This window comes from Amblyomma maculatum, chromosome 4 (genome assembly GCF_055883805.1).
Source record: "Amblyomma maculatum isolate TAMU_Amacu chromosome 4, ASM5588380v1, whole genome shotgun sequence".
Classification (NCBI taxonomy): Eukaryota; Metazoa; Arthropoda; class Arachnida; order Ixodida; family Ixodidae; genus Amblyomma; species Amblyomma maculatum.
In genome coordinates this window covers 73,388,316-73,415,543 of record NC_139347.1, presented here as the reverse complement: position 1 = coordinate 73,415,543, position 27,228 = coordinate 73,388,316, and the positions used below count along the sequence as shown (strand labels likewise).

General features: G+C 47.1%; 1 protein-coding gene across 1 annotated transcript; it reads right to left on the bottom strand.

The window, feature by feature from the left end:
- Positions 1 to 113: 113 nt before the first annotated feature.
- On the bottom strand, positions 114 to 27,228 carry LOC146191400 (uncharacterized). Its single transcript, XM_084600318.1, has 13 exons — positions 26,879 to 27,228; positions 25,440 to 25,672; positions 24,395 to 24,582; positions 21,514 to 21,636; positions 19,860 to 19,955; positions 19,220 to 19,361; positions 14,735 to 14,928; positions 10,225 to 10,562; positions 6,239 to 6,471; positions 5,774 to 5,961; positions 2,735 to 2,857; positions 1,890 to 1,985; positions 114 to 342 (listed from the first exon to the last, which is right to left on the bottom strand). Exons 1-13 carry the CDS (start codon positions 27,201 to 27,203, stop codon positions 192 to 194), a joined length of 2,430 nt encoding a protein of 809 aa, XP_084456444.1. The 5' UTR covers positions 27,204 to 27,228; the 3' UTR covers positions 114 to 191.

Below are 27,228 nucleotides of genomic sequence, written 5' to 3'. Positions count from 1 at the left end.
AGCAATCCGTCAAGTAGAATATAGAGCACGTGCTATGGGTGACACAGTCCATGGTAGTATATTTAGGGCTTTAATAACGGCTAAAAGCGATAAAAAAAAGAAAGTGCAGGAAATCCATGAATACTATTAATATATGCAGAAAAATTATGTCTGCACAAGGCACATCTCCACAAATCCATGCACAAACTATGTTATTCAGCTGGCTTCGTTAGTGTATGCTGAAACAGCTCCACCTTGACGTGTGTGAACAGCTTCTTGAAAATAATATCAAGCACCCTATACTTGAGCGTGTTCAGGCCATCCTTGTATATACGAAAAAAGGATCTTCTGATTAGTCTCATCCTGCAAAAGTGATAAAAACATCCAACATAAGGGCATAGAAAGATTTAATTTCCACCCTCCATCATTGCAGTCCTTTTATCGCTAGACTGTTGGGCGTCCCAAAATTCAGCATTCATGCCTATTACACTGTGCCTAGTATGTGAGTAATATAACAACATATATTTTCATGCTGATAGTTATTGTGTACTGCAACTATGAGCATGCCTAACATGGCTTGACGAATCATCCCTGTTTCACACTGCGACACAATAAAAGTCAATTGCTGGAATTGTCTTCCTATTACACAGCTGTCGGCTGCTAGATGGAACTAAGGAGCGCATGTTTGGAGTTGCATTACAGCTGCATAGGGCATCACAGAACAGTGATGTTCACATTACTGCACAAATCCACAAGGCACAGCAAACATGGCAGCCTCTTTTACTGTGGTGCCTAGATTTGTTAGCTTGCCAGTGTGTTGGAAGTATTTTGGATACTGACATCCACAGTTTAGCATATATTCAGATGCAGCCAAACACACAACTATTGAAGTACCAAGGTGATGTCATTGTTATAACCGATAATTGTTACAACAGAGCTTATACTGAAAAAAGAAAAGAAAGATGAGAAACTTCATAATATTTAATGACATCAAAGTGACTTGCACTGATTTTTCTCCAGAAAGAAATTCATACTCGTTTAGCTTTGCCTCCAGAGCAATTTTTGTTCACAAAACAAAAAAAAACAACAAAAAAATCCAACAGTGAACGATGGCTCGATCCAACAGGAATGCGTGAGCATGACCACACTTGCCTCTTCACTCGTCGAAAGAACTGCTTCTTTCACATTGAGAAACGACAAAACCTGCTAAGTCAGGCAGTACAAGGTTCGCTTAGCGAACGAATGAAGAGGAGCGCGCGACATGATCCTTTTTTGTGTGGATGCACTTTCAGCCTCATCTGCGGCGCACACGCACTGTACGGGCTCTTGACGCATTTGCTATGTCGGCTCAATCTGTCCGTTGACTCTGCTTCCAATTTTGCATTGCAGGCGTGGGGTCCGTATTCAGAGTTTGCATCATTTTTGAAAGTGTGGTCCTCGGGCGAGTCATCTGATTGGTAGAGATGCCGGAACCAAATGTCGCTACCACTACCCCATTCTGGCGTTTCCACCAATCAGATCCCTCGAGGTCAGGGAGACAACCCTGGTGGGGTTGCAGCATTTAAGTGGGTTTTTCTTATCCCTTTTTTTTTTTGTTATACCGATAATGCACTGTGACAGCATTGTTATAACCAGTTTATTTTACCACAGAACACATAGTAAACCTGGCGGTGCCACGGTTGTGCATTGTTATAGTACTATATCAAATATATTCTTCTAACTAGTATTGCTATAAGTAGGTTTGACTGTATCTGAAGCGTAGCTGCTGTAAACCTCCTCCCTATGCACATATGTGACATGCCATAGGTGTATTCCTTCAGTAAGACAAGTTTATCACAAATCTGTTAGACAAGTTCTGGGCTGTTAACATTCTAAGCGGTCAGGTCTGGTTGTGATCACTCAAAACTTACCGCATAGGGTTCGGACGTTGTGTACCATGCTTAAGTGCTGTGTAGCGGCCAGTGGTGCAGTTGTTACGCTCTATCACATAGCCACTGAACCGCAGCCTGCAAGAATGTAAATTTATGATTTACCACAGTCCTTATTTCGTTATAACTATTCTGGAGGCACGTGAGGAGAAGAATAGCAGTGTTATAGGGAATTAAATGCATTGGCATTTTACACCATAGTTTGGAGGGTTTCCATCAAGGGGCATTTTCCACTTTATTTGTACATGACTAGCATTTCCACTGGGACTGAGGCGATGGCATTTGTAGCAGTTGGTCTTTGTGTGCTCGTTGTGCACAGCTTACCTGTGCAAGTCGATGTGACATTATGCCACAAATTTTAATAATCTTCAAAGCCATTTTGTCACAAAATAATTAAACAATCAGCATACAGAAGAAAATGGACACAGTTTAGGCTGAAGTGATTTAACAATTTCCTCAAGGTTCTCGGTACCGCTGCGACATGTTTCAGACCTCTAACATTAATCGTATATAAATGCAAAAAATGACACTGGTAAAGCTAGTGGAGTATTGCTAGGACGCAGCAGTAATAAAATCAAGGCTTTTGTAAATCATTCAAAGTTTCAGTGATCATATGATTTCTATTGTTGTTTAGTGCTTCTGCGTCTAAACAGTGCAATGGTTTTGTCGTACCAGACCTGATCATAGCACATGACCGCCTCGGCCTACACAGCCTCCATAGCCACACCGCTGTCGGCATTAGCGCCACGTTAGCCTTTGAACATACCATTTTACACCCATCCATTAAAATGTTGGCGCCATTGGCACAGATTTGAATATCAGCGCACCTGATGGACATGTCATCGTCCTCGCCGCCCCATCCCCAGAAGACATTGGAGAAGCCATTGACTTTCTCCATGTGTTCGCTCTGCAAGGCAGACACGCCTCCGAAGATGGTATCGTAGAACTTCCTGCGCATAGATCAAAATTCACATTTTTAGAAGCACAGCTCTAGTTGCGCAAGTTGGATTCAGTTTGTCTTGATGAGAGTGGCTTGAATAAAAAAAATGATTATTTTTAATGCAATATCATTAGAAGTGCCGTTATTACGACAACTGTCATCAGCGTCTGTGAAGCCTCCACCTGCACCCTGCCGTGGTGGTGCAGTAGTTAAGGCACTCGGCCGCTTTTCGATCGAGGCGAAAAGCAAGGCACTCGTGTGCTGTGCGATGTCAGCGCACGTTTAAAAACCCCAGGTGGTCAAAATATCCGGAGCCCTCCACTACGGCGTCTCTCATAGCGCAAGTCAGTTTTGGGATGTTAAACCTCACAAACGAAACCTTCCCACCTGAGGGTATGAAGAGCTAAATCCTAGTTGGCTGGTATAATGAGGGAAATCCCCTTTTCACTTGTAGAGGAGAGTCGCGCTAAGGATGACACAGCAAAAGTAACAGATTACGAATAGAAATAGGATAACAGTAGAATCAGGAGCAGGACTGGTGAGTGAAAGAAAATGGAATATAAATTGGAACAGACTCGCAATTATGGAGTAGATTTTCAAACTAAAAAAATGTTTTTGATTTCCTCCACATTAATCAAACGGATCACGCCTGAAATTCTAAGCTATTTCCACAAATACGAAATCTAATCTGCCCCAATATTGTCAAGGTTGATAATTGCTAAGCAAGCAAGTGCGCATGTCTTTCTGAGACTGGCTGTTGGCCACCACAGCATATATCTGTTCTCTAGGTAACTATATGGAAACCATTAGCGCTGCAGCATTTTTGAACGCAAGAAAATTAAGTCTTTGCAAAACACGCCTCTTTGTGGAGGTCAGTAAAGGGCAGGCGGTCTAATTTCTCTTCTGGCCACGTTTTTCTCTTCTCTCTTCTGTCCACGAGCTGTTAGATGCATATTTTTGGCATTTGCTATTTTAAGCCACGTTGCCGACAGAAAATATTTAATGAGTGCTTTTGATGTTGATTGGCCTGAATTTTGCAGTATTTCCTTATAATATAAAAAATATACAAGTTTATAATCTAATCATGAACTATATCACCTACATTATATCCTCCCTGCTGCGCAAGCTGCCTACACATGCTACACATGAGCTGCCGTATCATGCTCTTTTAAAGCACCAATCTGTGAATAGTGCAGAAAATCATCCTGTATAAACCAGATGCTGCCTGCCACGGCTGCCAGGTGGTAAAATGCAGAAGAGTAAATTATTTATTGGCAGGTGATCTGGCAGTTGGAAGATGAATAATTGCTGACTGGTGATTGATTGGAGGTGTGACATCACAAAACCGCATGACATGGCTGGTTTGGCATGTGCTGCGGCAGTTGCCGGATGACACTGATTGGTCGGTAAACTGTGTGATGTCACAAGACCACATGACGAGGCCAAGATGGCAGGAGCTCTGGAAGTTGGCAGATGACATGGCAAGGCACCGATTGGCCGTCAAGTTGTGTGACATTATATGAGACCGACTGACATTGCCAAGTTTGCACATATAAAGAGTGGTGGTGGTAGTTGTAACCACATCTGTAAGTGCTAAAAAATTAAGCAACAATGACCACATTGGACTGAACAAAAAAAACTACCAAAGTCGGCAGCAACCCCCACATACAATTGTATGTGCTGGAGGAATTCCTCCATGACAAAGTAGTCAGCTGCTAAAGTTTTTGCTATTGCCTGAAGAAAAACCTATCAATTATACCGAATTATAATAAAATTAGTTCCAATGAAAGGAAAGGCACAGTATCTGTCACACTTGCTGTGGACACCTGAACCGCGCCGTAGAAGAAAGGAGAACGGTGAAAGTGGAAAGAGAAATAGCAGTAGTGGAGGCAAGAATTCCAGTGCCTTTGGTTTGTTCGGTGTAGTGAAATATCAATCATTTATGCGATGTCAGTGCTTGTTGTGGCTGTAGGAAGAAGAAAATGCAAGGGCCTGCTACGGCTCTATAGCTGAGCCACCTCCGCTGCCTCGTGCAGATGATAATAATTGGTTCAGAGGAAGGGAAAGGCGCAGTATCTGTCACACTTGTGTCTGTGGACACCTGAACCGCACCGTAAGGGAAGGGAGGAAGGTGGGAGTTAAAGTCGAAAGAGAGAAAGAGGAGCCGTAGTGGAGGGCTACGGAGTAATTTCGACCACCTAGAGATCTTTAACGTGCGCTGACATCGCACAGCACACGGACGCCTCTTCGTTTCGCCTCCATCGAAACGCAGCCGCCGATGTCGGGTTCGAACCCGGCTATTCCGGACAGTAGTCGGGCGTCTTACCACTGAACCACCCCGGCGGGGCGGCCTCGTGCAGACAGAAGAAAGTAAAGAAAAAGAAGAGGGAGAGAAAGACGCGCGCCGCAACAACAGCCGTCGTCCACCACCAAAGCAGTGACGGTGCAATGACGGCCTACAAGAGAAAAAAATCGGTAGCTGGCTAGCCCCCGCCGCAATCGGCGTTGACCTACCGTCCCAGCCCCGCAGGGAACTGCCACCCTTCACCACCTCCTGTCAGCGCTCGCTAAAGATCCCCAGGTGCCCCAGGTGGTCCAAATTACTTCCTAGCCCTCCACTACGACTCCTATTTCTCCTGCTCCGCTTTCCTCCCTCCCTTCCCTCACGGCGCGGTTCAGGTGTCCGCAGAAACAAGTGTGACAGATACTGCGTCTTTCCCTTCCTCCGAACCACTTAAAAAAATCCTACTGTAATTGTTTCATGTTGCACTTTTAAGGTGACAAGTGCTCCATAGTATTGCTGTCGTTCGTTACAATGCGTGTTACTGCGACGATACTATACTATATATAGCTCATCATGCAGGGAGATAGTTTTGCTTCGCGGTACCGTTTGAGTCTCACTCAGCAGTTTTCGTTGCTTGCTCACTTGTATTTCTTGGTGTCGAGGCACGTGGACATGTGTCGCGGGTTCTTCCCGCAGACGTACTTGTTGGACCTGTCCTCCGGCAGCAGGTCTACGTCGTGAAAGATAAAGCAATCATATTCGTGCATCGCCTTGGCGATTTCGTAGCCTACGTTGAGCAGCTTTGCGCGGTTGAAGTCTCCAGTGCCGTTCTGCGTAGACGGCAAAGAGGGCAGGCGTCCGCCAGTGTTAAATATAAAATCGTCACAGATGTCAGAACAAGCCACGAGTGGCTGTTAAGGTTAATAATGGGGATGGTGGTGAACTAGAAGTACTTCCTGTCGAGTGAACTAGCCATAGAACAGTTCAGAATCTTTAAAAAATTCTCCAAAAATACAGACTGTAGAAGTCAAAATACTGCGATTGTTAAGCGATGTGGAAGACTGGCCTAATTTATACATACAGCGCCCGTTGTACGGTATTGCTGACCTGCTCGATGACGTATATGCCGTAGTCTAGCTGCTGGCCCTGGAGGAATGGGTGGATGTGTTGCAGGAAGACCTGGAGGTTGTTGATCCTGCCTCTGTAAGGCACCACCAGCGCCACGCGGTGCTTGGCCGTGCAGTTAGGAGGCATCCAGCGACCACCGGGCCTCAGCTGCGGGAACATCCGCTCAAGGACCTGGAGCTCAGGGGCATCTCTGCGAAGCTGCACCGGGCCGCCTGGGAGAAAGGATTTCTCTCAGTCGTCGTATCTTCGCCTGGCCAGCAAGCCGAGGTTTGCTTTACTGAACCCACGCTGCAATCAATGGTTACCTGCACCAACGTAAAACCATCAGCTGTTATCACGCTTTATCATTATCCTATATGTTTCCAATTAGCGCAATTTCATCCCGTGACATACGTAGACGTCATTTTGCCACCGACTGGCCTTGTTTGAACCATTGTTCGCGTTGCTGGAAGAACGTCATTAATTATCCGAGCACGGCTGGCAAAGGCAGTAGGATACAAGGTGTCTGTGTTTATACAGCGAAGCCTGCCGGTAATTCCCAAGCAAAAGCTTCACTTCGCTGGTAAAGCCGAGATCGCGCGCGCCTTGGCCGCGAGTTTGACCTATAAATGACCTTCACGTGTAACTGAACTGGTGTGGGTTTCCACACAAACGTATACTGCACCATCCTTTCCCCAAACCCAAAATTGACCTTGACCTGAGCCCCGCCGCTGTGGTGCAGTAGTTAAGATGCCCCACTACTGTGCCAAAGTACCCGCATCTTCAGCCAGCGTTTTGAATCGCCGGTGGAAAGAGCAGTGATCAAAGCAGGTACAGATTACATGACGCTTAACAGAGAGGCGTGCGTGTGTTGTCGTTGTTGCGACTGTAGGAAGAAGGAAAAGAAAATGCACGGACCTGCTACTGACTGGTAGATCACCGCCGTCCCAGCCCCATCAGGGTAAGGATCAGCCACCCTTCACCACCTCCCTGTGCTGTGCCGATGTCATTGCACTCTAAATATCCCCAGGTGGTAGAAATTATACTACCTCCACTACGGCATTGCCCCGCCGGGGTGGTGCAGTGGTAAGACGCCCGTCTACTGTGCCGGAGTTCCCGGGATCGAATCCCGGCCTCGGCGGCTGCGTTTCGATGGAGGCGAAACGAAGTGGCGTCCGTGTGCTGTGCGATGTTTAAAGATCCCCAGGTGGTCGAAATTACTCCGTAGCCCTCCACTACGACCCCCTTTCTCTCTATCCACTTTCACTCCCACCCTCATCCCTTCCCTTATGGCGCGGTTCACGTGTCCACAGAGCAAGTGTGACAGATACTGCGCCTTTCCCTTCCTATGAACCAACCAACCAACCACTACGGCACTATTTCTCTCTTTCCGCTTTCTCTCCCACTGTCCTCCCTTTCCTTACGTGTCCACAGAAGTTACATGTACTGCACCTTTCTTGTGAATAAAAATATTATTGGTTTGGTTTGGTCTATGGCAGAACGAAAAGGCGTCCGTGTGCTGTGTGATGTCAGCGTACATCAAATATCCCCAGGTGGTCGACCCGTAGCCCTCCACTACAGCTCCTCTCTATCCACTTCCTTCCTTTACGACACAGTGGGGTGTCCACCGAAACAATATAGGCAAATACTGCGCTTTTCGCTTCCTATGAAACAGTTATATTATTATTGTTGTGGCTGTAGGAAGAAGGAAAAGAATAATAATATTATAAATTGGTTCACAGGAAGGGAAAGGCGCAGTATCTGTCACACTTGTTTCTGTGGAGAACTCAACCGCGCTGTAAGGGAAGGGAGGAAGGTGGGAGTGAAAGAGGGGAAGAGGAGACTTATTGGAGGGCTACGGAGTAATTTCGATTACCTGGGGATCTTTGGTGTGGCTGTAGGAAGAAGGAAAATAAAATTTGGAGGACGCTTAAGCTTCGCCTTCAAGAGTGGAACGCGATAGCGTTATTGCACCTCGTTCGCACCGCCCACTCATTCGCTCGGTATGCTCTTGAGTCCCGAAGGGGAAAAGCGGGTGAGCGAAGATAGTGATCTAAAGAAAGGAAAGACGCTTGATTCTACAACCCGTGAGGGTGCACGGCGAAACGTCAGGGTAAAGCAAGGGATTTTACGTCAGGGGCGAGTGGCGCGCCACGTGTCGGGGCAGCGCCGCACATTGCGAGGAGGGGTTCTTCTGTGTTTGCCGCAAGATGGCTCGTGCGCAGCGCGCAGAAGAAATGTAGCGGAAACGTACTTCGCTACTCGTGTAACTGCGCCTTCTGTAAGTAACATGCTCATAATTACCGATATACACCGCAGTATATCATGTTTCTAAGGCAACACCGCATTCACTAGAAGCGCTTTTGTACCGCTTTCAAGCATCGAACTCGTGGCTGAGTGGTAGCGTCTCCGTCTCACACTCCGGAGACCCTGGTTCGATTTCCACCCAGCCCATCTTGGAAGTTGCTTTTTATTTATGAAGTGCATGCCGGGATTTATCGCTCACGGCCAACGCCGCCGACAACACCGGCTTTTCTGCGACACGAGCTCCTTAACGCTACCGCGTTAAAGTGCAAGGACCTGCTACTGACTCTGTAGCTGAGCCACCTCCGCTGCCTCGTGCAGACTGATTTATTTATTTATAGGAAGGGAAAGGCGCGGTAATTGTCTCACTTGTTTTTCTGTGGACGCCGCAACCGCGCCGTAAGGGAAGGGATGAAGATGGGGGTGAAAGTGGAAAGAGAGAAAGACGAGCCGTAGTGGAGGGCCACGGAGTAATCTCGACCACCTGGGGATCTTTCACGTGCGCTGACATCGCACAGCACACGACGCCTCTTCGTTTCGCCTCCATCGAAACGCAGCCGCCGAGGTCGGGTTCGCACCCGGGTACTCCGGCACAGTAATCGGGCGTCTTACCACTGCACCACCCCGGAGAAAACAGAGAAAAGGAAGAGGGAGAGAAAGACGCGCGCTATTATTATTACAGCGAGCTGTTTGGAAACATTGTCCAGCCACAAAGAACGGCGCGAGTTGTTTTGATGCTTCAGTTATGTAAACAGGCAGGTACTTCACCATCGAGATTCTCAACAAGCATGTCAAGCCTACTTCAAAGTCATACTTGAACTGTTGTAGGGGCGGTGTACCGAAGGTGCCCGTCACTAGAAACCTTCTCAAGGGTGTTGGAAGGCGATAGAGGACCTATCGCCATCAGGCTGAAATTGAAGCAGCCCCGTCATCACTCAAGCGAAAACATATGGTGCCACAGGCAGGAGGCAACAAACTAAAGAAACTGAAGAGGCTACCTTTCAGTGCCGTCTATCCTCACTTAAAGCGCTGCTACCAGTGCACAGGAATTTATCAGCATATGCGCAGGATCAAAAAGGACACGCACCAGACAGAGGGCAGAAGTATGTCTTTCATTGATCTGAACTCCAAACAAGTGGCAGTGCTTGAGTCCATAAATATGGCTGACTCAGGGGTTAACTATCCATTCAAGATAGGCAGAAGCTTTTAGCCAAACTTGGTGTTCAGTTATGAAGCGCTCAATCAAGCAAGCAGTCAGTAACAGAGACCACATAGTATTTAAGTTAAAGTTTGTAAGGAATTACCAGCAACACTAGATGAACCACTACTGCGTGACGAACTTTCGCGTGAAATATATGACAACCTGCTAAAGGCTAAGAACTCCAACTGCGTAGAGGAGAGAACTATAAACCTTCAAATAAACACAGTCGACGGCCATCAACAACGACGTCGTTGAAATTAAACAAAGCAAATTGAAGGCGAAGCTCCATCAATGGCGAAGGTTAAAGTAGGCCTATCGGAGGAGGGAGCGCTGGTGAAGGGGAGCAAGGCGTGACGTCGGTACTGCGTAGGGACCAATCAGCGCACGCGCACCGGCAGCGCGCGCAAGCGTGTCGCCCCTGCAAATCTGCAAATCACGGTATCTATGGGTATATACCATGATAAGAAGATAAGGCACGTACTTGTTTGTGTCCAGTGTTCTGAGCAGAACTGCACGGCTGGCGCGCCCGGTTTCGCGCTCGTGTCTTTTACCGCCTGGCTGTGATTGTGCTTGATGAGGTCGCGGTGCCCTTGAGTGATCCCGAGCCTTGCCTTACTCGCTGTGGCCGCGGTCGTGTTAGCGTAGCCGCCACCCACATTGGTGGCTTGGCCCGAAACAATCGACAACTTGTCGGCGTACGTTGGCCGTGAGGCGACCAGCAGCAGCTGCAGCAGTGGCGCGCAGACGCCGAACGTCCGGATGCCCTTGTACCTCGATTTCTTGCTGCCGATATGCGCAGTCTGCCTTGCTGTAAGGCACCTGCAAATACGACAAAGCGTCACAAAACAGACCAGAAAGAAACAAATTGACCGAGATTTGTTGTTAAACGGTTTGGAGTCAGGTGACAGCAACATTCTCACCCTCACGGTTTACTATAGCAGCGTCGCGATAAAATGCAACATGTTCAATGGCGTAATAGCGCTTGAGTCGGTACATATTGGAAACTCGGGAGCGAAGTGTTACTCCCAAGTCTGCGGCCCTATAATCTTCATCCACAAGCCGTTTGTTTTTATCCAGGCTTGTATTTCAGTGCACTTTGTCTGACAACCGCTACTCGTTCAGTCCTGGAGCCACTTATGGTCGCCTGCACTCGACGCTGGAAGACGTATAACTCACATATACAGGAGCAGGAACACTGCATCAACGACATACCTAGACGACAGCATTGCCACGAACTCCGCGACGCGTTTTCCTTGCACTGGTCCAGCAGTGTTGGATCGCTTCTGGAGCACGCTTCTTCGAATCTTTTTCTTCGCATGAATAATTGCACGTGATTTAGTGCGCGATAAAAAAGTCTTGGAGTCTCAGAGAGCTCCTTGTAGGTGATGAGGGGGTCTTTGTCTCCGGGTAGCGGGGTCTCTATGGCCGCTCGGGTGTATACATCTCGAGCGAGGCGATGGGCAGCTTCATTGCCTGGTAGACCCTCGTGAGCTGGAACCCAGATGACTGAAACCTCCCGGTTTAGCGGGTGCTTTCTCAGTAGACTGGTCGCCTGCTTGGAAATTAGGCCTTTGCCGAAGTTCCTAACAGTCGCCCTATTATCTGAAAGGATAGTTCCGGCTTTAGTGCCTGTACATGCTAGCGCTATCGCAGCCTCTTCAGCTATTAAAGCGTTACGCGTATTAATAGACCCCATTACTTTCTGGGAGTGGTTCCCATCTACCATTGCTATGAACGCGGCCCCTTTTAGCCCGCAGGCAGCATCGCTATAGGCTGATTCCCCAGGAGGGTCGTTTATTAGTTTGCTTTGAATAAATTTTGCTCTATACTGCCTTCGTTCCTTGTCATGAATCGGGTGCATAGGAGGAGGAGGTAAACTTTATTTAAAGAAGAGGTCGTAGGCGCTGGGTGGGTTGACGTTCCCGTCCCCGCGGTGGGCTCCTCTTCTAGGCCGGACGCCAGGTGGCCGACCGACGATGTCGTTCGGCGACCTCTTCAGCCCGCTCCGTGACTCGGAGTGTAACCTCCGGGTCGGAGCTGCGCAGCGCGGCCTCCCACTGAGATTGGGTAGAGAGCTGCAGACTCTGTGATGGCTTGTCTTGATTACATGAGTATAGGATGTGTGGCGCGTCTGCCTTTTGATGTCCACAGAGAGAACAGACAGGGCTGAACTGCTCTAGGGATCGGTGCAATTTTGAATCTGGAGAACGCGCGCTCTCGCTTGAGCACAAGTCACTCGTTGCGCGCGTGTCACGTGCTTTCCTGAGCCACTTGACCTAGCTATAGGGACCGGACAGCTGTACGGGTGGCGCCGCCTCTTTTTAAGTCGATTTTTAGGTCGTTTTTAAGTCGATTCATTTCTACGGGTTTCCACAGAAGCATGAGTGGCGGGTGACCTAAGCTTGGTTCTTTGAAAGACAAAGGCACGAATCTACGTATTTGGTACTGTGTGGTCATAGCAATTGCCGAATTTTTTAAATTCCGCTTGCTACCGGATGCTCTGTGCCTCCTGTTCCCCAGGAGTGACGGCACGAGAGTCTCGGAGTCGAAGTCGCACTCCTTCATCTGTAGTCACTTTATTGACAATTGGAAATCGAAATAACCCTACAACGTAAGTTACAACGCTAGCATTTCCCCGCCTGTGTACAAGAAAACCCCAGCACGGAAAAAGAAAAGGCAGCTCCACCATCGTCGTTCGGGCTGCGTTACGATCTTCAGTGATGGGCAGAGACAATGTTTGTGCAGATACTTTCGCTGACATAGTAAAGATAATTTACTTTTTTTCTCTTAACAGAAAAAGCAGATAGGAGACATGAACAATTCCTATTACCATGATCTTGTCATTTTTCCTCTTTTTGTTTTTCAACCAATGAAAATGCGCTGAGAGCTCTTCGTTGATACTCTTAGAATTTGTTAACATTTGTTTGTGGCATGTCCATTTTGCCTAATAAAATCACTCATTTCACAGCTCAATCAATACCGCATGGTCACAAAATCTGCTATCGGCTTCATATAAAAGTCGAACAAGAAAAAAAAAATACAATTTAATGTGTGAGAACGAGCATCAACGTAGCATTTTTTTTTTTTTAATTTCGAAGGCCGTGTAGCAGTTGTTTTTTTTTCCGCATTCACGTTGCACCTGACACGGCTTTACGTATTTTCTCAGCAGCGTCCATTTCCTGGCCCGCCTAAATACATGTGTTTCTTATCGGCGTTTTAGTTAACGTGAGATTTCCTGATTGTGGCGTAGTATATGACAAGACCGTTGTACTCTCTCAGAAATTGCTTCTATGGCCAATGTAAACAGATTTAGCAGCAGTCCGGCAAGCTGCAGTGACAAAGTTGTAAAAGGAATGGTTTTCAGTTATCCGGATCCTTTTGCGTGCAAACAGAAAACTACATATATGGTCGTGTCCCCTCACACTCATCAGGTATCGAGGTCAGCTAGGTATCGGCCCCGCAAGTTCGTGGTACGCTGAGAAAGTAGACCACCTTAGAGAACGAGCCATCAGAGGGATTCATTTAACAATAGAACGCTCTCTTAGGGGTCGGTGTCTTATCTTACAACACATCACATTGTGTTTTTTTTTTCCATTGTATTTAACAGTTTGACAGTATTGGACTATTACCTTCAGATGTTCAAGGCAGGTGCGGTCAATCGCATTGAACTTCCTGCGCTGAGAGAACGCTAGCAGGAAATTTAATTTTTTTTTTCTTTTCACAACCTCCGCAGCATGTCGGGAGAAAGACATGTATAGTATAATATTTTCTAAGTCAATTATATGTAGCAGCTCCGACGTGTTCAACAAGAGCATTGTCGTATATGTAAAAATGATGCTGAGGTGGTATTACTCATTTGGCTTATATTATGAGTAAGTTTGATAGTCTCAAGGCCGGGTTCAGTGAGCTATTGTAGCGTAATTGTGCAGGAAGTCCTGTAAGTATATGTGTGCTTGCTATTCCAACCATAAATAGGATCCTACTTTTGTCTTGCTTATGTTTCTCCTTTTACAGCTCTCGTTGCAAGGTTGAAACTGGAATGTCATTTGCTATTATTCCACTCTGAATCGTTTGAGCCTAGCTATTACCAAAAAAAGACAGGTGCAGCATCTTTTTTCATTTTACATGAACGCTGACCATTACAACTACCCCTACTACGGCGCCACAGCTACACGGCTCGGTGGTATTTGATCTTCAGGCAGGTTTCGACTAGACCTAATATAAGATGGACCCGCAGTGCAGGCGCAATTCCCGTCTCCGAAGTCGCCTTAACAAGTGCCTAAAGAAGGTGATCCTAGCGCATGGTGAAATCACGCGCGCGGCATTTTAGAGTATATCACAGAAATATCATGCGCCGGGGGGTTTAAAAAAAAAAAAAAGCACGCTAGCCCTGCCGAGAACGGCCCTTTTATTTTTCAAGATTTTTCGGTCAAACAATACTCCTTGCGATTACTCAATGCAGCTCAAAGCTCTCAAAGCCACACCGCAAAACGACGGGTAGGAACAGGCTCAAAAATGCCTCGCAGAACGGAAACGACTGCGCCGCTCAGCTGCCTCGGCATTCCGCTGTTTCGGCACTCCGCCACGGGCGGCGCTGTTCCACCGAGGCGACGGTGGCGCCATACAACGGGCGCCCGTTCCCTATAGAGCGGTAAGCAGGCAACCGACATGTGCCGCCTGCACACCACTACGAAGATGCCGCCAAGTGCCTGTGCTGACATTATCGTTGGACGCTGTGGCGGTGGTCAAAACGCTTATTGCCGAGGAAGTTGCATAGAGGTTGCCCTGGGGCCAGGCTTAGTGCCCTGCCCCTCACAAATACTAGGTAGAGTCCCTGGTACGGAATCCCAGTGATTTCCGCTGCCTCCATTGCTCGTTTTACTATCGCTTTTGGGCTTTCAGGTCGGAGCAGAAGAGCAGGGCCGCCTCCTAGTCCTCCCGGGTGGGGCTTCGGTAAGGTGTAAGGTACAAGGGCAGGGTTTGAGGGGTACGTCCACACCGTGTTGAAGATGTCCGAGAGCATTTTCTCACAGTGCGGGCATTCCCTGGAGAAGGCATTGTTGAAGTGTTTCAGCGACGCCGCTTGGGCACTGTGATTTGTGCTTGGTGTGGTTGTACGCATGCAGTTCTTGGCCTTTCGGTTTTGATTCAGAGCAGAACTCTTTTGGGCCGCGTCTTTGACACTCTTTTGGAGTTCAACAGGCAATTAATGGGCGGCGATAACGTGATTTTCGATGTCCGCTGCATGCAACAATTAAGTGAGTCGTCGTAGGCAGCGGCAATTAGTTCCGTTAACGTTGTTGGCACTGCTGCCGAAAACGCCTTTCGTCAAAGACAATGTGAATCAGTCCCCTCCACGTGAAAGGCGATAAAGGTATGCAACTGTCTCTTCGTTTGTTGTTCACTCCCCAATCAAGTAAGGTCAGCACCCCTCCTTCGCCTCAGCAGCAGAAAAAGAGACGTCATCGCTTCTTCGGCGTAGCAGAAAATGGCAATGGAATATCGTATACCTGCTCAGCACCCTTCAGCTCTACACAAGAGATGCAGCCATGAATTCCCCAAATAGTAAAGTGTCTAACCTTTTATTGGATGTGTGTTGTCCACTGTGTTGTCCACTTCATATTCTTGTAACTATCGCGGTCCACTCGCGCAGCTCTCTATACTATATCGAATCTCTAACTTCCTATATACCCTTACGTAGAATTCTGCCTAAATTGTGCTAAATCTTGAAGAACTTGCTCAACTTTACTGACGCTAGAGGAAGGTGACTGTGCTAGTGCACTGAAATTTTGAACTAGATTCATGTACAGTACGGAAATTAGAAACCGCACTAACGCGCGCACGCGCTGTGCTGGCTCCGCCGGCAGCCTTCGCGTGTCGTAATGACAGCGTCTTTCTGCTAGGAGAGAAAACTGGCACGAACGTCCCGGAGTAAGCTCCAGATTGGATTCCTTATGGTCGGTACTGACGGGCAACAATCTACGAACAAGAGTGAGGCTATAATAGATTGGTTTGTTATTGGTTTCGGGGTAGAATCGATCAGTAATTTGGCCCCAACAGGTGGTCGAAATTGTGATCTGGAGCCCAGCACTGTGGCGTCTATTTTTATTCATAGCCTCCTTCAATCACTGTGCGGTTTGCGTGTCTACCCTCTTAGAGAGACAGTTGCGGTCGTCCTTCCTTTTCTCAGCATAAGTTACCGTGAACATTTTTATTTTTTTTTTTTATTTTGACGAGATCGGTATTTCGAGTATTCGACTAAAGCATCTCAGTAGCACTGCTTCGCGAAGCAGACGTTGCACACCACTCAGTTCCGCCAAGTTTCCTGGCGTTGCAAAGGAAGCACGCAGCTTATGCTACATGCATGGTGCGCACACTCAAGGAACCCACCTTTTGCAGGAACTCGGCTGTAGACAGACAGGAAACGCACTGACGAGTTTAGGGAGACATTCTTTTGGAAGTAACGCGTTCAGAAATGCGTATAGCCTAAGTTAAAACGAAGATTCTTTTTTCCCCGTGAATAAACTCGAGCCGATTACGCGTCGGATGTAGTACCTAAACTTCAAAGGCGTCATAAATTTATGGAAACGGTTTAAATGCATCCCTTTCTGCTCGCAAGCGTGAGAAACGTAGGCATCCAGTTTCGTGAAGGACGACACTCTTCGGGGAGAGTAGTGACCACTGCACGTTCCGCTGCAGAGGGGGTCGAAGAGCGTGTGCACCAGTCATTTTTGTCACGGCGTAATAGGACATTTTGCCGAAATTATTTGCGGAGTCTGTTTTTCACGAGGTGTATAAAGTTAAGTTAAATTGGTTCACAGGAAGGGAAAGGCGCAGTAACTGTCACACTTGCTCTGTGGACACCCGAACCGCGCCGTAAGGGAAGGGAGGAAGGTGGGAATGAAAGTGGAAAGAGAGAAAGAGGAGCCGTAGTGGAGGGCTACGGAGTAATTTCGACCACCTGGGGATCTTTAACGTGCGCTGACATCGCACAGCACACGACGCCTCTTCGTTTCGCCTCCATCGAAACGCAGCCGCCGCGGTCGGGTTCGAACCCGGGAACACCGGCACAGTAGTCGGGCGTCTTACCACTGCACCACCCCGGCGGGGCTCACGAGGTGTATACGATTACCGACGTGGAAAGGTAATATTTCAAACAAATTATTTTTCGCAAGGACCTCATTTCCACGAGGTGTATACGATTACCGACGTGGAAATGAGGTCCTTGCGAAAAATAATTTGTTTGAAATATTATCACCCCTTCTTTAGGATAGCAGCTATTGGGTAAGTGCGCATTCTAAATGGCTTAACAGATTTAGTTTACGTGCCCATAAATGTGCGTGTTCTATCGAGAATTTGTGAATAACCGAGTGGATCTTTATTGTTTAAAACACTGCCCTCGTTATACAATGCTAGGTGTCTGGCGTGAGCTTGTGCATGCTTCCGTAGTTGGGCGCTATACAGTGATAGAATATGCGGCCATCAAGGGGCAACACCATTGCGAGCCATTTCGATTTTTGCCACGTAGTCATGAATGTTCCTCGGAATATGCCATCCCCTTCTAATGCAATGAATTGGCAAAATATATTAAAATTGTCCTCTCCTTGTCCAATGTTTGGCAAGAACCAATGGCGTCCTGAACTGAGGACACCATGCATGCGTACGCCCTCAGTGTATAACGTTCCTCCTCTCTCATTGTCTCCTCGTCCACCGTAATAACTGCTATGAAACAGAGAAATAAATTTTTCAGCAAAACAATTATTCGTTCGGCCACTTCCCACTTCGCGGAGAGAACTAACATCTCCGTAATTATTCCACTGCGCACCTGCAAACTAAACGGACTCGTTAGCGAGAGCACGATGTGGCATTTGGTGGTCGAGCGCGCTAACATCGCGAGCAAAAATCTAATGCGTGTGGTTGGTGCGCTAATGCTTGCACTGTATACAGGTTAGCAGGTCTTATCTCTCTATGGCTACGTATAACGTGTATACGTCGCTTTAATTATCCGCAGAAGCCGAATACGTCTGCATACCGAACCTAGAATATGCTTGGCTTCCAAGGGCGCCTAGGCATCATGTAAGCACTTCTATACCTTGCAAAAGTTTTATGAATACTACGATATACTTGTCAAGTGTAATGCTTTCTCCTAATGTGTTTTCGCAGAAAATCTGGCTATACCGTATAAGCTGGCTTGCGCAACTCTTCGCAAGCACTTCAGAATTTGTTTCGAAATTTCACTTTTATCATTGCGTTGAGCAAAAAAAGAAAAAGAAACTTCATTGTAGTTCTACTTTTTTCCTATTGCTCGATCATATACCAACAGCATCCGTCAGTAAGACGGTTGCTTTTGCGCTGGACGATTTTTTCTTAATTACTAAGTGCGATATGTGGTAAGCGTATTGTATCAGCAAAATGGACATTATACAGAGCTCAAATAAAAGCCGATTAGTTTGTAAAAATTGACTAATCAACTTCAGTAATGCTTGGTTTTAGGGCTAATGATTGTAAATGCGATATTGAAGGCCGTCAACAGCGAAGGCGAGACCGGTTTATGAATTTTCTCATTCGCTTTTTCTAATCTCCATATCCTTCTAAAAGCTCGTTGCGTAGGCCCTCGCGCGTTGCGCATTTGTAAAAGGGCGTAAATCGATCGAATTTCTAATGCAGCAAATGCTAAGTTTGTGTATTTTAGGTCCGAGAAGAAGTTTGCATGATTACACAATTCCGTTGGCTCTATAGAGGGTCCATGTTTCCCGTCACCAAAAACTACCTTCCTCTCCAGAAAAATTACGTGGGACTTTAGCGACTAAAGTAGTGAAAGGCGAAAGATTGTTAGCACAACGCCTAGAAACGTCTAAGTTTAGATAATTAATTATTCATTAATTAATAATTAACTACTGAAAACAATTCGTCATTACCTATTCATAAATTAAATTAATTAGTCATTAATTAGTAATTGATCCTTGATTGGCATATGGCCGTATAAGGCACGCATTCGCGCATACTGCGGAGGTGCTCTGTGATTGGTCGAGACCTCCATGACGTCATCCCGTCTCGGCCAATCAGAGCCGCCGCAAAAGCGGTACATTTTGTCCACGCCAGCGATGAGCCATTAAAGGCTTTCGCCTTAAAAATAATTCTTGCTACGTTGCTGTCTAGTGTCAGCATGCGACGTAAAATCTGACTTTCTTTTTATTGCATGCAGCACACCTGGTGTGCAAGAAAGATCAAGACAAGAACGAACAGTTCGGCCAGAGTTTTCGCAATAAAAAGAGGGGTTGTAAATTTGCAATATCAACAGCAACAATCAAACATAACACTCCAAACAAATATAACACGCAGTGCACGCAAATCAATAAAAAAAAAAGAAATAGACCGCGTGCAAAACCGTTGCCAATAAAACGGGATAAATATCATCGAGTCAGTCCGTGTCTTCTGCGGCGGCTTGGTTTCGTCGCTTAAAAGGCGCCGTTCACTCGATCGGGCATCGTGTGTTGGAAGAGATCCACGATGACGTGCGTGAACAGCTTCCTGAACACTACGTCGAGCACCCGGTACTTCAGACTGTTGAGGCCGTCTTTGTAGATTCGGAAGAAGCTCCGTCTGATAAGCCGGAACCTGAGAAGATGCATCAACATGGGTTTGTACGTGACTGCAATAATTCGAGGGCTTTTGATTCTTACTAAGAGAGCGAAAATATCTAAGGCTCACAGCGAGAGTTTTGTTGATGTCTTGTTCATAGAGCCATCTTGTTCGCAGGGAGTGTAAATGCAAATTTACTTTTGAAAATGAATTAATTTCATTAGCAATTAATTCTCTCGAAAACGCCCAAATGTTATGAAATTACATTGCCAGTTACTGCCCTTAAAAATAAGACTCATTACGATAAAAGAAAGAGCGAAAGCCGAGCCCAACCCCTTGATGCCCGGAGCTGTTTCCACCGTTTGGCTAAAGCAGGTGAGATATTTTGAATAAAGGTTACATTTTTTTTTTTTTTTCACTGAAGCGATGATCAATTCAGACATCTAACGTCTTAAATGTAGTTCTGTACATGGCAACCTCGCCGCGACAGAAATTGTCGCTAAGCTGCAGCTTAGCATAAAACGCTGACGTCACCTTGTTTCGCTAGGCTTCTGAGCATCGTGCTTCAGGGCAATGTAGCGACCAAGGCTGCAGTTGGCGTGGATAAGGTTGTAGCCACTGTACCGCACCCTGAAAAAAATTGACAAGAGTCTTTTCTCCCGCCCAACACTGCATTAGCACCGCATATATTCAGACTCTGAATTCTGCGGAATCTCCAAGAACGGACAAACGCATTGGCCACTGCCAGTATTATACCTTCTTGATCAACGGGCCTATGAAGCTGCGAAGCCTCATTCTCGCTCTTTTCTTTTATCCCCACGCGTTCTCTTTGCTGGCCATTTATAATGTAATTTAACATAAAAAATTGCAGATAAGGTAACATGCGAATGGACTCTGCAACTATTATTCTCACTGACCAAAAAGAAAAAAAAACTGCGGCGGTGGTGTACAGTATACTATCATTATTACCGTTCACTTCTTATTTTAGAATCGGATACAACTCAAGTCCGGAGTAACCGCCGCACACAATTCATCCCTGACAGCAAATAGTTCGCTGTTCAGGGTTTTCTTGTCACCTAAATAAAAAAACTAGCTATCAGACCAAATTGTAAGGTCAAGAATTTCGATGCTTTTGGGTTGTTTGATAAAGTCAAATCAAGATCTGATTCCGTTTACTGTTCAGTGGAGTAATGCACAAGCCGCGTACCGCTGCCCATAGTTGGCAACTGCTCTTTTTTTAGAACGTAGCTCTACTCTTCGCACTCCAGCTCCCAAGGTCATTAAATTGCGCGTTTGACCTTGAACCGCCGGAACGGGCCTAGCGCGAGCGGCGCTCCTGCCCACGCCACTGTCCGTTTCTTCGTCTTCCTCGTCCATGGCGCTACCCGAAGCCACCGAGCGATCGTCCTGATCGTGCACACGGAGGCTGTCCGATGACGTGACTATGCGGGGATTTAACGACTCCTTCGGCAATATTACCGCGTATCCATGATTAACAGAGCTTAAGCTCGGATAACTAAGTTTAACCAGAATAAACCTCCGCATTTTTTTTACCTTTTACCCTAATATGACTCGAAGCGAAAGCTGACGAAGAGTGAGAAGCTCGTATAGAAATGCCATTATGACCGTGTAGTCATGATTAACAGAGCTCACGCTCGGATAGCCGGGTTTAACCAGGATTAACTTGTATTTTTTTAGATTGGGCCCTACTAATGCGTTTGCGGGCGGAAGTTTCTCCGCAGGAAGTTGCGCGCGCGTTGCCGTATACCGTATACACTCGACCTTCGATACAGGTGTGTTTCGCACGCCCCAGCATGCGTTATATATAAGGATAACCGGTGTACACGAGCAAGCGTCTCGCCAGAAACGTGTCAAGTATGCGGCAAGTAAGAAAAGTACATCTGTTCAGGCATGCATCTGACGTACTCCGCACATATCTCTAAAAGCAGAGGAGAAAGAGTTCTAAATTTCCCCTGCGGATGCAAGCCGTGGACTGCTGCTCGTGGGTACACGCAGTCATCTTTTGTTGGTTCGCGGCAGTCATTTAATAGCAAATTCTCGACCGGAGGACGATGATCAGGGACCTTGTAGCATCACACGCTAGTTCAAATAGCGATGACTCCATCAGTGAAGTAAGAAAGGATAATCAGTCTGTGCACATTGTGATTATCAAAGTGCTGCAGCTCACCTCACCGACATGTCGTCATCCTCTCCTCCCCAGCCCCAGAAAACATTTGAGAAGCCATTGAGCTTCTCCATATGATCTTCGCGCAAAGCACTTACACCGCCGAAGATGGTTGGGTAGGACGGCCTGTCGTTAGAAAAACAAATTTAAAATTAAAAGACTGCACGAGTTAAGAGGAGGAATGACACACTGGGATAATTTTCACATACACTCATCATCATGATTGTCGGCAGCAGTGACCAGTGCACTGACTACTGGTCGTCAGTTTTGTATTACATAAAAAAATTTTGCCCCGCAGATAAGCAGCCATCGTGCCAACGGTTGTACAGCCAGTCATTCAAAAGTAAGAAAATGATAAGGAACTGCACTTTATGCTATAGTGCTTAGAATTGCATTCCCTCGCGTGAGCGTGAGAGAAAGAGAAAGGCCATTCACATGTTACGTTCTAATCTGTCGCATCAGCAAACACGTACGGGGAAGGTACGTGTTTGGGAAACACGTACGGGAAGGTACGTCATAATATGCATATAAAGGGTTCCAACAGCCACTATTACCGAAGCACAGGAGATTTGAGGGAGAGAAAGGGAGCTCTATTACTCCAAGTTTCGCCAATGTCTTCGGGTGGAACAATTTCACCTTGAAGACAAGTTTTGTTGAAAGTAGGCCGCTTCACATTGCGTTTACCAACTACCCCAACGACCTTTACTTTTTACCTTTGACACGGAAGCTTACCAACAAACGTAACCAAGCCAAACAGAGCTCTCGCTCTGTATCTAGGCTTAAGAGAGTTAAACCTCCATACTATTCTGTATTGGTGTTGATCAATGTGAAATAATAATGTAATCATGGAGAGAAGTGATTAGCAAGTAGAAAAAAAATACATGCCGCCGGTGGGATCTGAACCACGACCTCCGAATTTCGTGTCAGGTGATCTACTCCCTGAGCTACGGCTGCTTGTGCTTGAGAGTATTCGTCAGCGCCTACCTCCTCCACAGCGGAATACGTGGAACGCTCTGTGTTACCGCGGCCGGGTGCCACGTAGAGCGTCTGCAACGTAGATCTAACAAGAAGGGTGGAAACTGTGTGATAACCTTACATTATCTATGAAGTCAAGGTTGTCCTATTTGAGGTCCTCATGAAGCTAATCAGCAAACAAATGTAGGGATCGAAGATGCATGAGGCACTCGTTATGAGATAGTACATACAAATGGAGCCTCACACCAAGGAAAGCATAATGGATTTTTTTTTTTGTTGTTGTTGGTGGTGGTGGTGGTGGTGCTGTTGATAAGTGTAATAGCAAAGTTCAGATCCCACCGGCGGCATTCGGTTGTTTTTTTCTTCTACGTTCTAATAGTTTATCGCCATGATTACATTATAATTTTACATTGATCAACACCACCAATCAAAGAAATCCCAACCCCGCCGCGGTGGCTCAGTGGTTACTGCACTTAGAGGCTGAACCCAAGGACGCGACATCAAATCTCGGCCGCGGCAGTTGTTTTTTCAATGGAGGCGAAAAACAAGACGTCCGTGTAACTGTGCGGTATCAGTACACGTTAAAGAACCCCAGGTCGTCGAAATTTCTGCAGCCCTCCACTGCAGCCTCCTTCATAGTCTAAGTCGCTTTGAGACGTTAAGCTCTATATATTAGGCGCGAGCGCCACCCTTGGAGCGTACGGCACTAGCGTCGACCTGGAGGAGCAAGTGGGATCACGTGACCCCTCTTACCGCTGCTGGAGCAGACGTTCGATTGAATTTGAGCATTTTAAAAGCCGGTAATTGCATTTATCTCTGTAGTTTTATTTGATAACGATTTTAGCATTACACTTTTTGACCTTGCATCGTCGCTGAGCTTTCTCCAGTTTATTCAAGCTGTTACCACGGTCCGTTACTATTCTGTACCCCAATGCCGGGCATACGCGAAGTAACCTGGCGCAGACTCCCATTTCTACGCTAAAAAGAATTGCTCACAGAATCTTAATCAAGCTGCGAATGGTCAAAGGAGCGAGTGGTCATTATCACGTGTGTAGTAAACATTTCAGCGAGCAAGATTTCGTCTATGGAGTTGGCGTTAAACAGTTGAGTGAGTAGCAGCCGAAGGAACGGTGTGCGCGTTTACATTTGCACTTATCACTTCCGAAGCTAATTAAGGCAGATTGCCGGCACCGTAGAAAAGATGCTGACTTATTCACAGAGCAGTATCCTCGTAGAGTAAGAAACATTCGTCCGAAAGCCGAGAAGTCTCAAATTCTTCTGAATAAAGACGTGGCCCGTCAACGGAAGTTTCACTGAACTAAATGATTCTGCAGCCACACGCTACGGAATGCATTATGAGTCATCTCAGGCAACTTCGACAGTATTGTAATAATTTCAAGTGGCAGAGTAAGTTAATAAACAGAGTATGGAACATTGCATGCGATGTGCTGAGGCGTACGTCAACCCAGCTAATCTGCGCTGGGAAAACAAATATCATTCCGAACCACTAGTTATGTGGCGGTTTCAGCTTTTTCCATAACAGCAACAACAACGCTGTATCCGGTGCGCGTCGCTATCGTAGGGGTTGAACTCGTTGGCTCGGTGAAGTGCTGTCTTGCGGAATGAATATGTATAATACCTCCAATTAAGCTTAGACGGGTACAGATCGATGGATGTAATAAATACACATATCAATGCAATAATAAATCGGAAGTAAACTGCCTAGGAAAGCATCTCACAGCAGCAGTTCAATGCGCGTTATGTTAGTCACGCGGGCGCTTCCGAGAGGGGGCGCTACGGTATGTCCTTGCGCCCCACATCAAACCAATGAAAGTGGCTGTTGGTCCCCATCGTATCTAAGCTGCCACAGAGATTCTCGGTACTTGCGAAAGTGCATGCGAAAGCGTACACGTATCCTTGGGAGTCGAGACAGCGCGAGAGGTGGTAAGGGTGTTCCTGGCAAGCGTAGATGCTCCGGTCATTCTCCGGTATCAGGTCTATGTCGTGGAACACGAAGCAGCTGTGGTTGTCTAGACGCTTGGACACCTCATAGCCGACGTTCAGCAGCTTGGCGCGGTTGAAGTCGTCGCCTGCACTCTGGAAGCCACATGCGAATGCATTTGGTGAACTGCATGCGTACTTGACTTCTCCGCTGCTATACTTCAAACGATCCAGTGCAACTACAGAGCTCATTCGTGGGGTAAACTGTCGCTTCCAAGGCCAAAGATGCTTCCGTCCCTGGCTGTTAACAGCAGATGTAGAAACGTCAAATACGGAGTAACCGATTTAGCATGACCGCAGTTTAGCCACGGGCCTGCCACACGCTTCGAATGCCCGCGGTGCAAATGGGTGCAGAACGAATTCGCGCCTCCGAGCAAGGGTGCTGCGTGTAACTCCTCTATATAGTGCTTTATATTTTGGCGAGCTTGCGGCGTCGAGTCATCCTGTCATGCTGAAAGGGGTTAGCTCACTTTTGACCCAAAGTCATGCAAAAGCAATAATGGCGACAAAACGACCCTTTGTAACACTTCGGCGAACCCCCTTTCAAACATTCAGTGCATGAAAGTAAGTACTCACTTAACGCGCTACAGAATAGACGCTATTTAATTTATGTGGACCATGCTTACTGCGCCAGATTCAAGATTCGAACGTGAAAACAACGAAGAGACACGATGCGTTATATTGCTGGGTTATGTATGTAAAATAGAGCGCCTATTCGCCAGAACCTACTCAATTTTAGGTAAACCAGAGACTCAGTTACGAGTATGATAGATACTGTCGCTATCAGCCGTTTCTGCAACTAGCACGAGTACTTTTAGACCCAAATGAAGAGCGCTCGTTTAACTATAGAGTGCACGTAGTTTTTGAACGCTTTCTGTCCTTGCCAGAGCCACTGCCGCGGAAACCACAGAGGACGTGCCACCCCCCCCCCCCCCCCCCCTCCACTCGTGTACCTGTTCGATTATGTAGATACCGTAGTCGAGCTCCTGCTTGCGAAGGAACTGGTGCATGTGGTGCAGGAAGACGCGCAGGTTGTCAGGCCTGTTCCTATAGGGCACTATGACGGCCACCCGGTGACGTGCGACGCAGTGGCTAGGCGTCCAGCGGCCGCCAGGTCTGACGTGTACAAACACGTATTCCAGTGCCGCCATCTCGGGCACCTCCTTGATGACAGGAATCAGGCCCTCTGAAAACATGCAAGGAATGTGGACTTCGACAACTCTGCCGACGCCTTTCCTGTGCGGAAAGGCGGCTGCGGGAAAATCGAAAATGAAAGTCCCGAAACTATTTGAAATTCAATTTGCTGACGTAGAATGAGCAGAGGTACGTCATTTCTGTGACGCTCTTACAATGAAGCTTTCCGATCAAGTGAAAACCAAAAGTCGACAAATCAGTGATTGCTGAGGCTATAAGGGCAAATGCAGGCCACTTCAGTGGCCTCCATCGCGTGCGGCATAGCGCGGCTCCGTCGCGTTGCGACGCAGACGTACGGAGAAATAGGCTCGGTAGGCGCGAAAGAAGATATACGTGACGTTATCGAGGTCAGCAGCAGACTGCAAAATCAATTGTCTCTCACGCACGTATACATCGGTGGCGGCGACGCAATCTTGTGGTCTTGTGGGCGGTCGTGAAGTAGTCGTACTCCTCGAATGGTCCTCAAAAGCATGCAGCGGCAGCTCGAGCTCTGACGTACTTCATTCAACAGCACATGTACTTGAAAATTGCACACACGTTGCTAATCAAACGGTACACTGGGCTGCCAGTTACCGCGTGTTTGTTGATTATCTCTATAGTAACTATGATCGCATTGCGATTGACCCCTGCGATTGACATGGCAGTGATCTTTGCGACGTCTACCTTCGTGGATTGATTCGCATCAGCGGGAAAAAAAAATCATATTACGTAGTATATATTTCGAAATTTAAGCCTAATCCTTACGAGCGCGCATCAACTCCATGGCTGAACGTTCTTTTTCTCACGAAAGTGCGTTATGTCATTAACAAACTGCATATCGCATCTGTATGTATACGTGATTGCCGTACCGTGGCAATGCACGCTGAAAAGCTGCTTCCTTCAGCCGTTGGGTTGCGATAAGCGAGTGGGAGCGACAACGTTCTGGAGGATTAGAGGCGCAAGATTGTCTATTACATCCACTGTATAGGCCCAAAGCGCGCAAGTGGCATGGGAAAGCAACTGGCCATTTACTTATATAATGGGGCTCTTTGTAGTTATCCGTGCTGAGCTTAGACCCCGAAAATTTTCTACGCGGGTTTTGCAGTGAGGACGTTGATTTGGGTGCACAAAAATGTGGCGTGTGATTCCTATTTCTGCCTCTAAAAACAATGTGGACAGTTGGGACAGCCTGCTAGTTTATTACCTCGTTTCTGCTTACCGAGGTGTCGTGGCTCCAGCGCGCACAGCTTTCTTGGAGCTTCTGAACTTTCACTGTCGGAAAGTGTGTAGTTGGGCCCCAGAACATTGCGTCCTATTTCGGTGGCGCCGGCGCGTAGGGGCTTCGCGACATCTATGGTTGCCGTGGCGTTCTTGGCTCCGGTTGAGGTTTCACTTGTGGCCGCGGTCGCGTGGCTTTTCGTTTTAGCAGGAGCTGGCTGCTGTGTGGGCCCCGCTGGAAACGACTCCAGTAAAAGCAAGGCCACGGAGAAGCACGTGAAGATCAGGAACACCGCTTTCTTCTTCTCCAGGGCAATGGCCCGCATCTCGATCACAAGAGAAAAGTATACG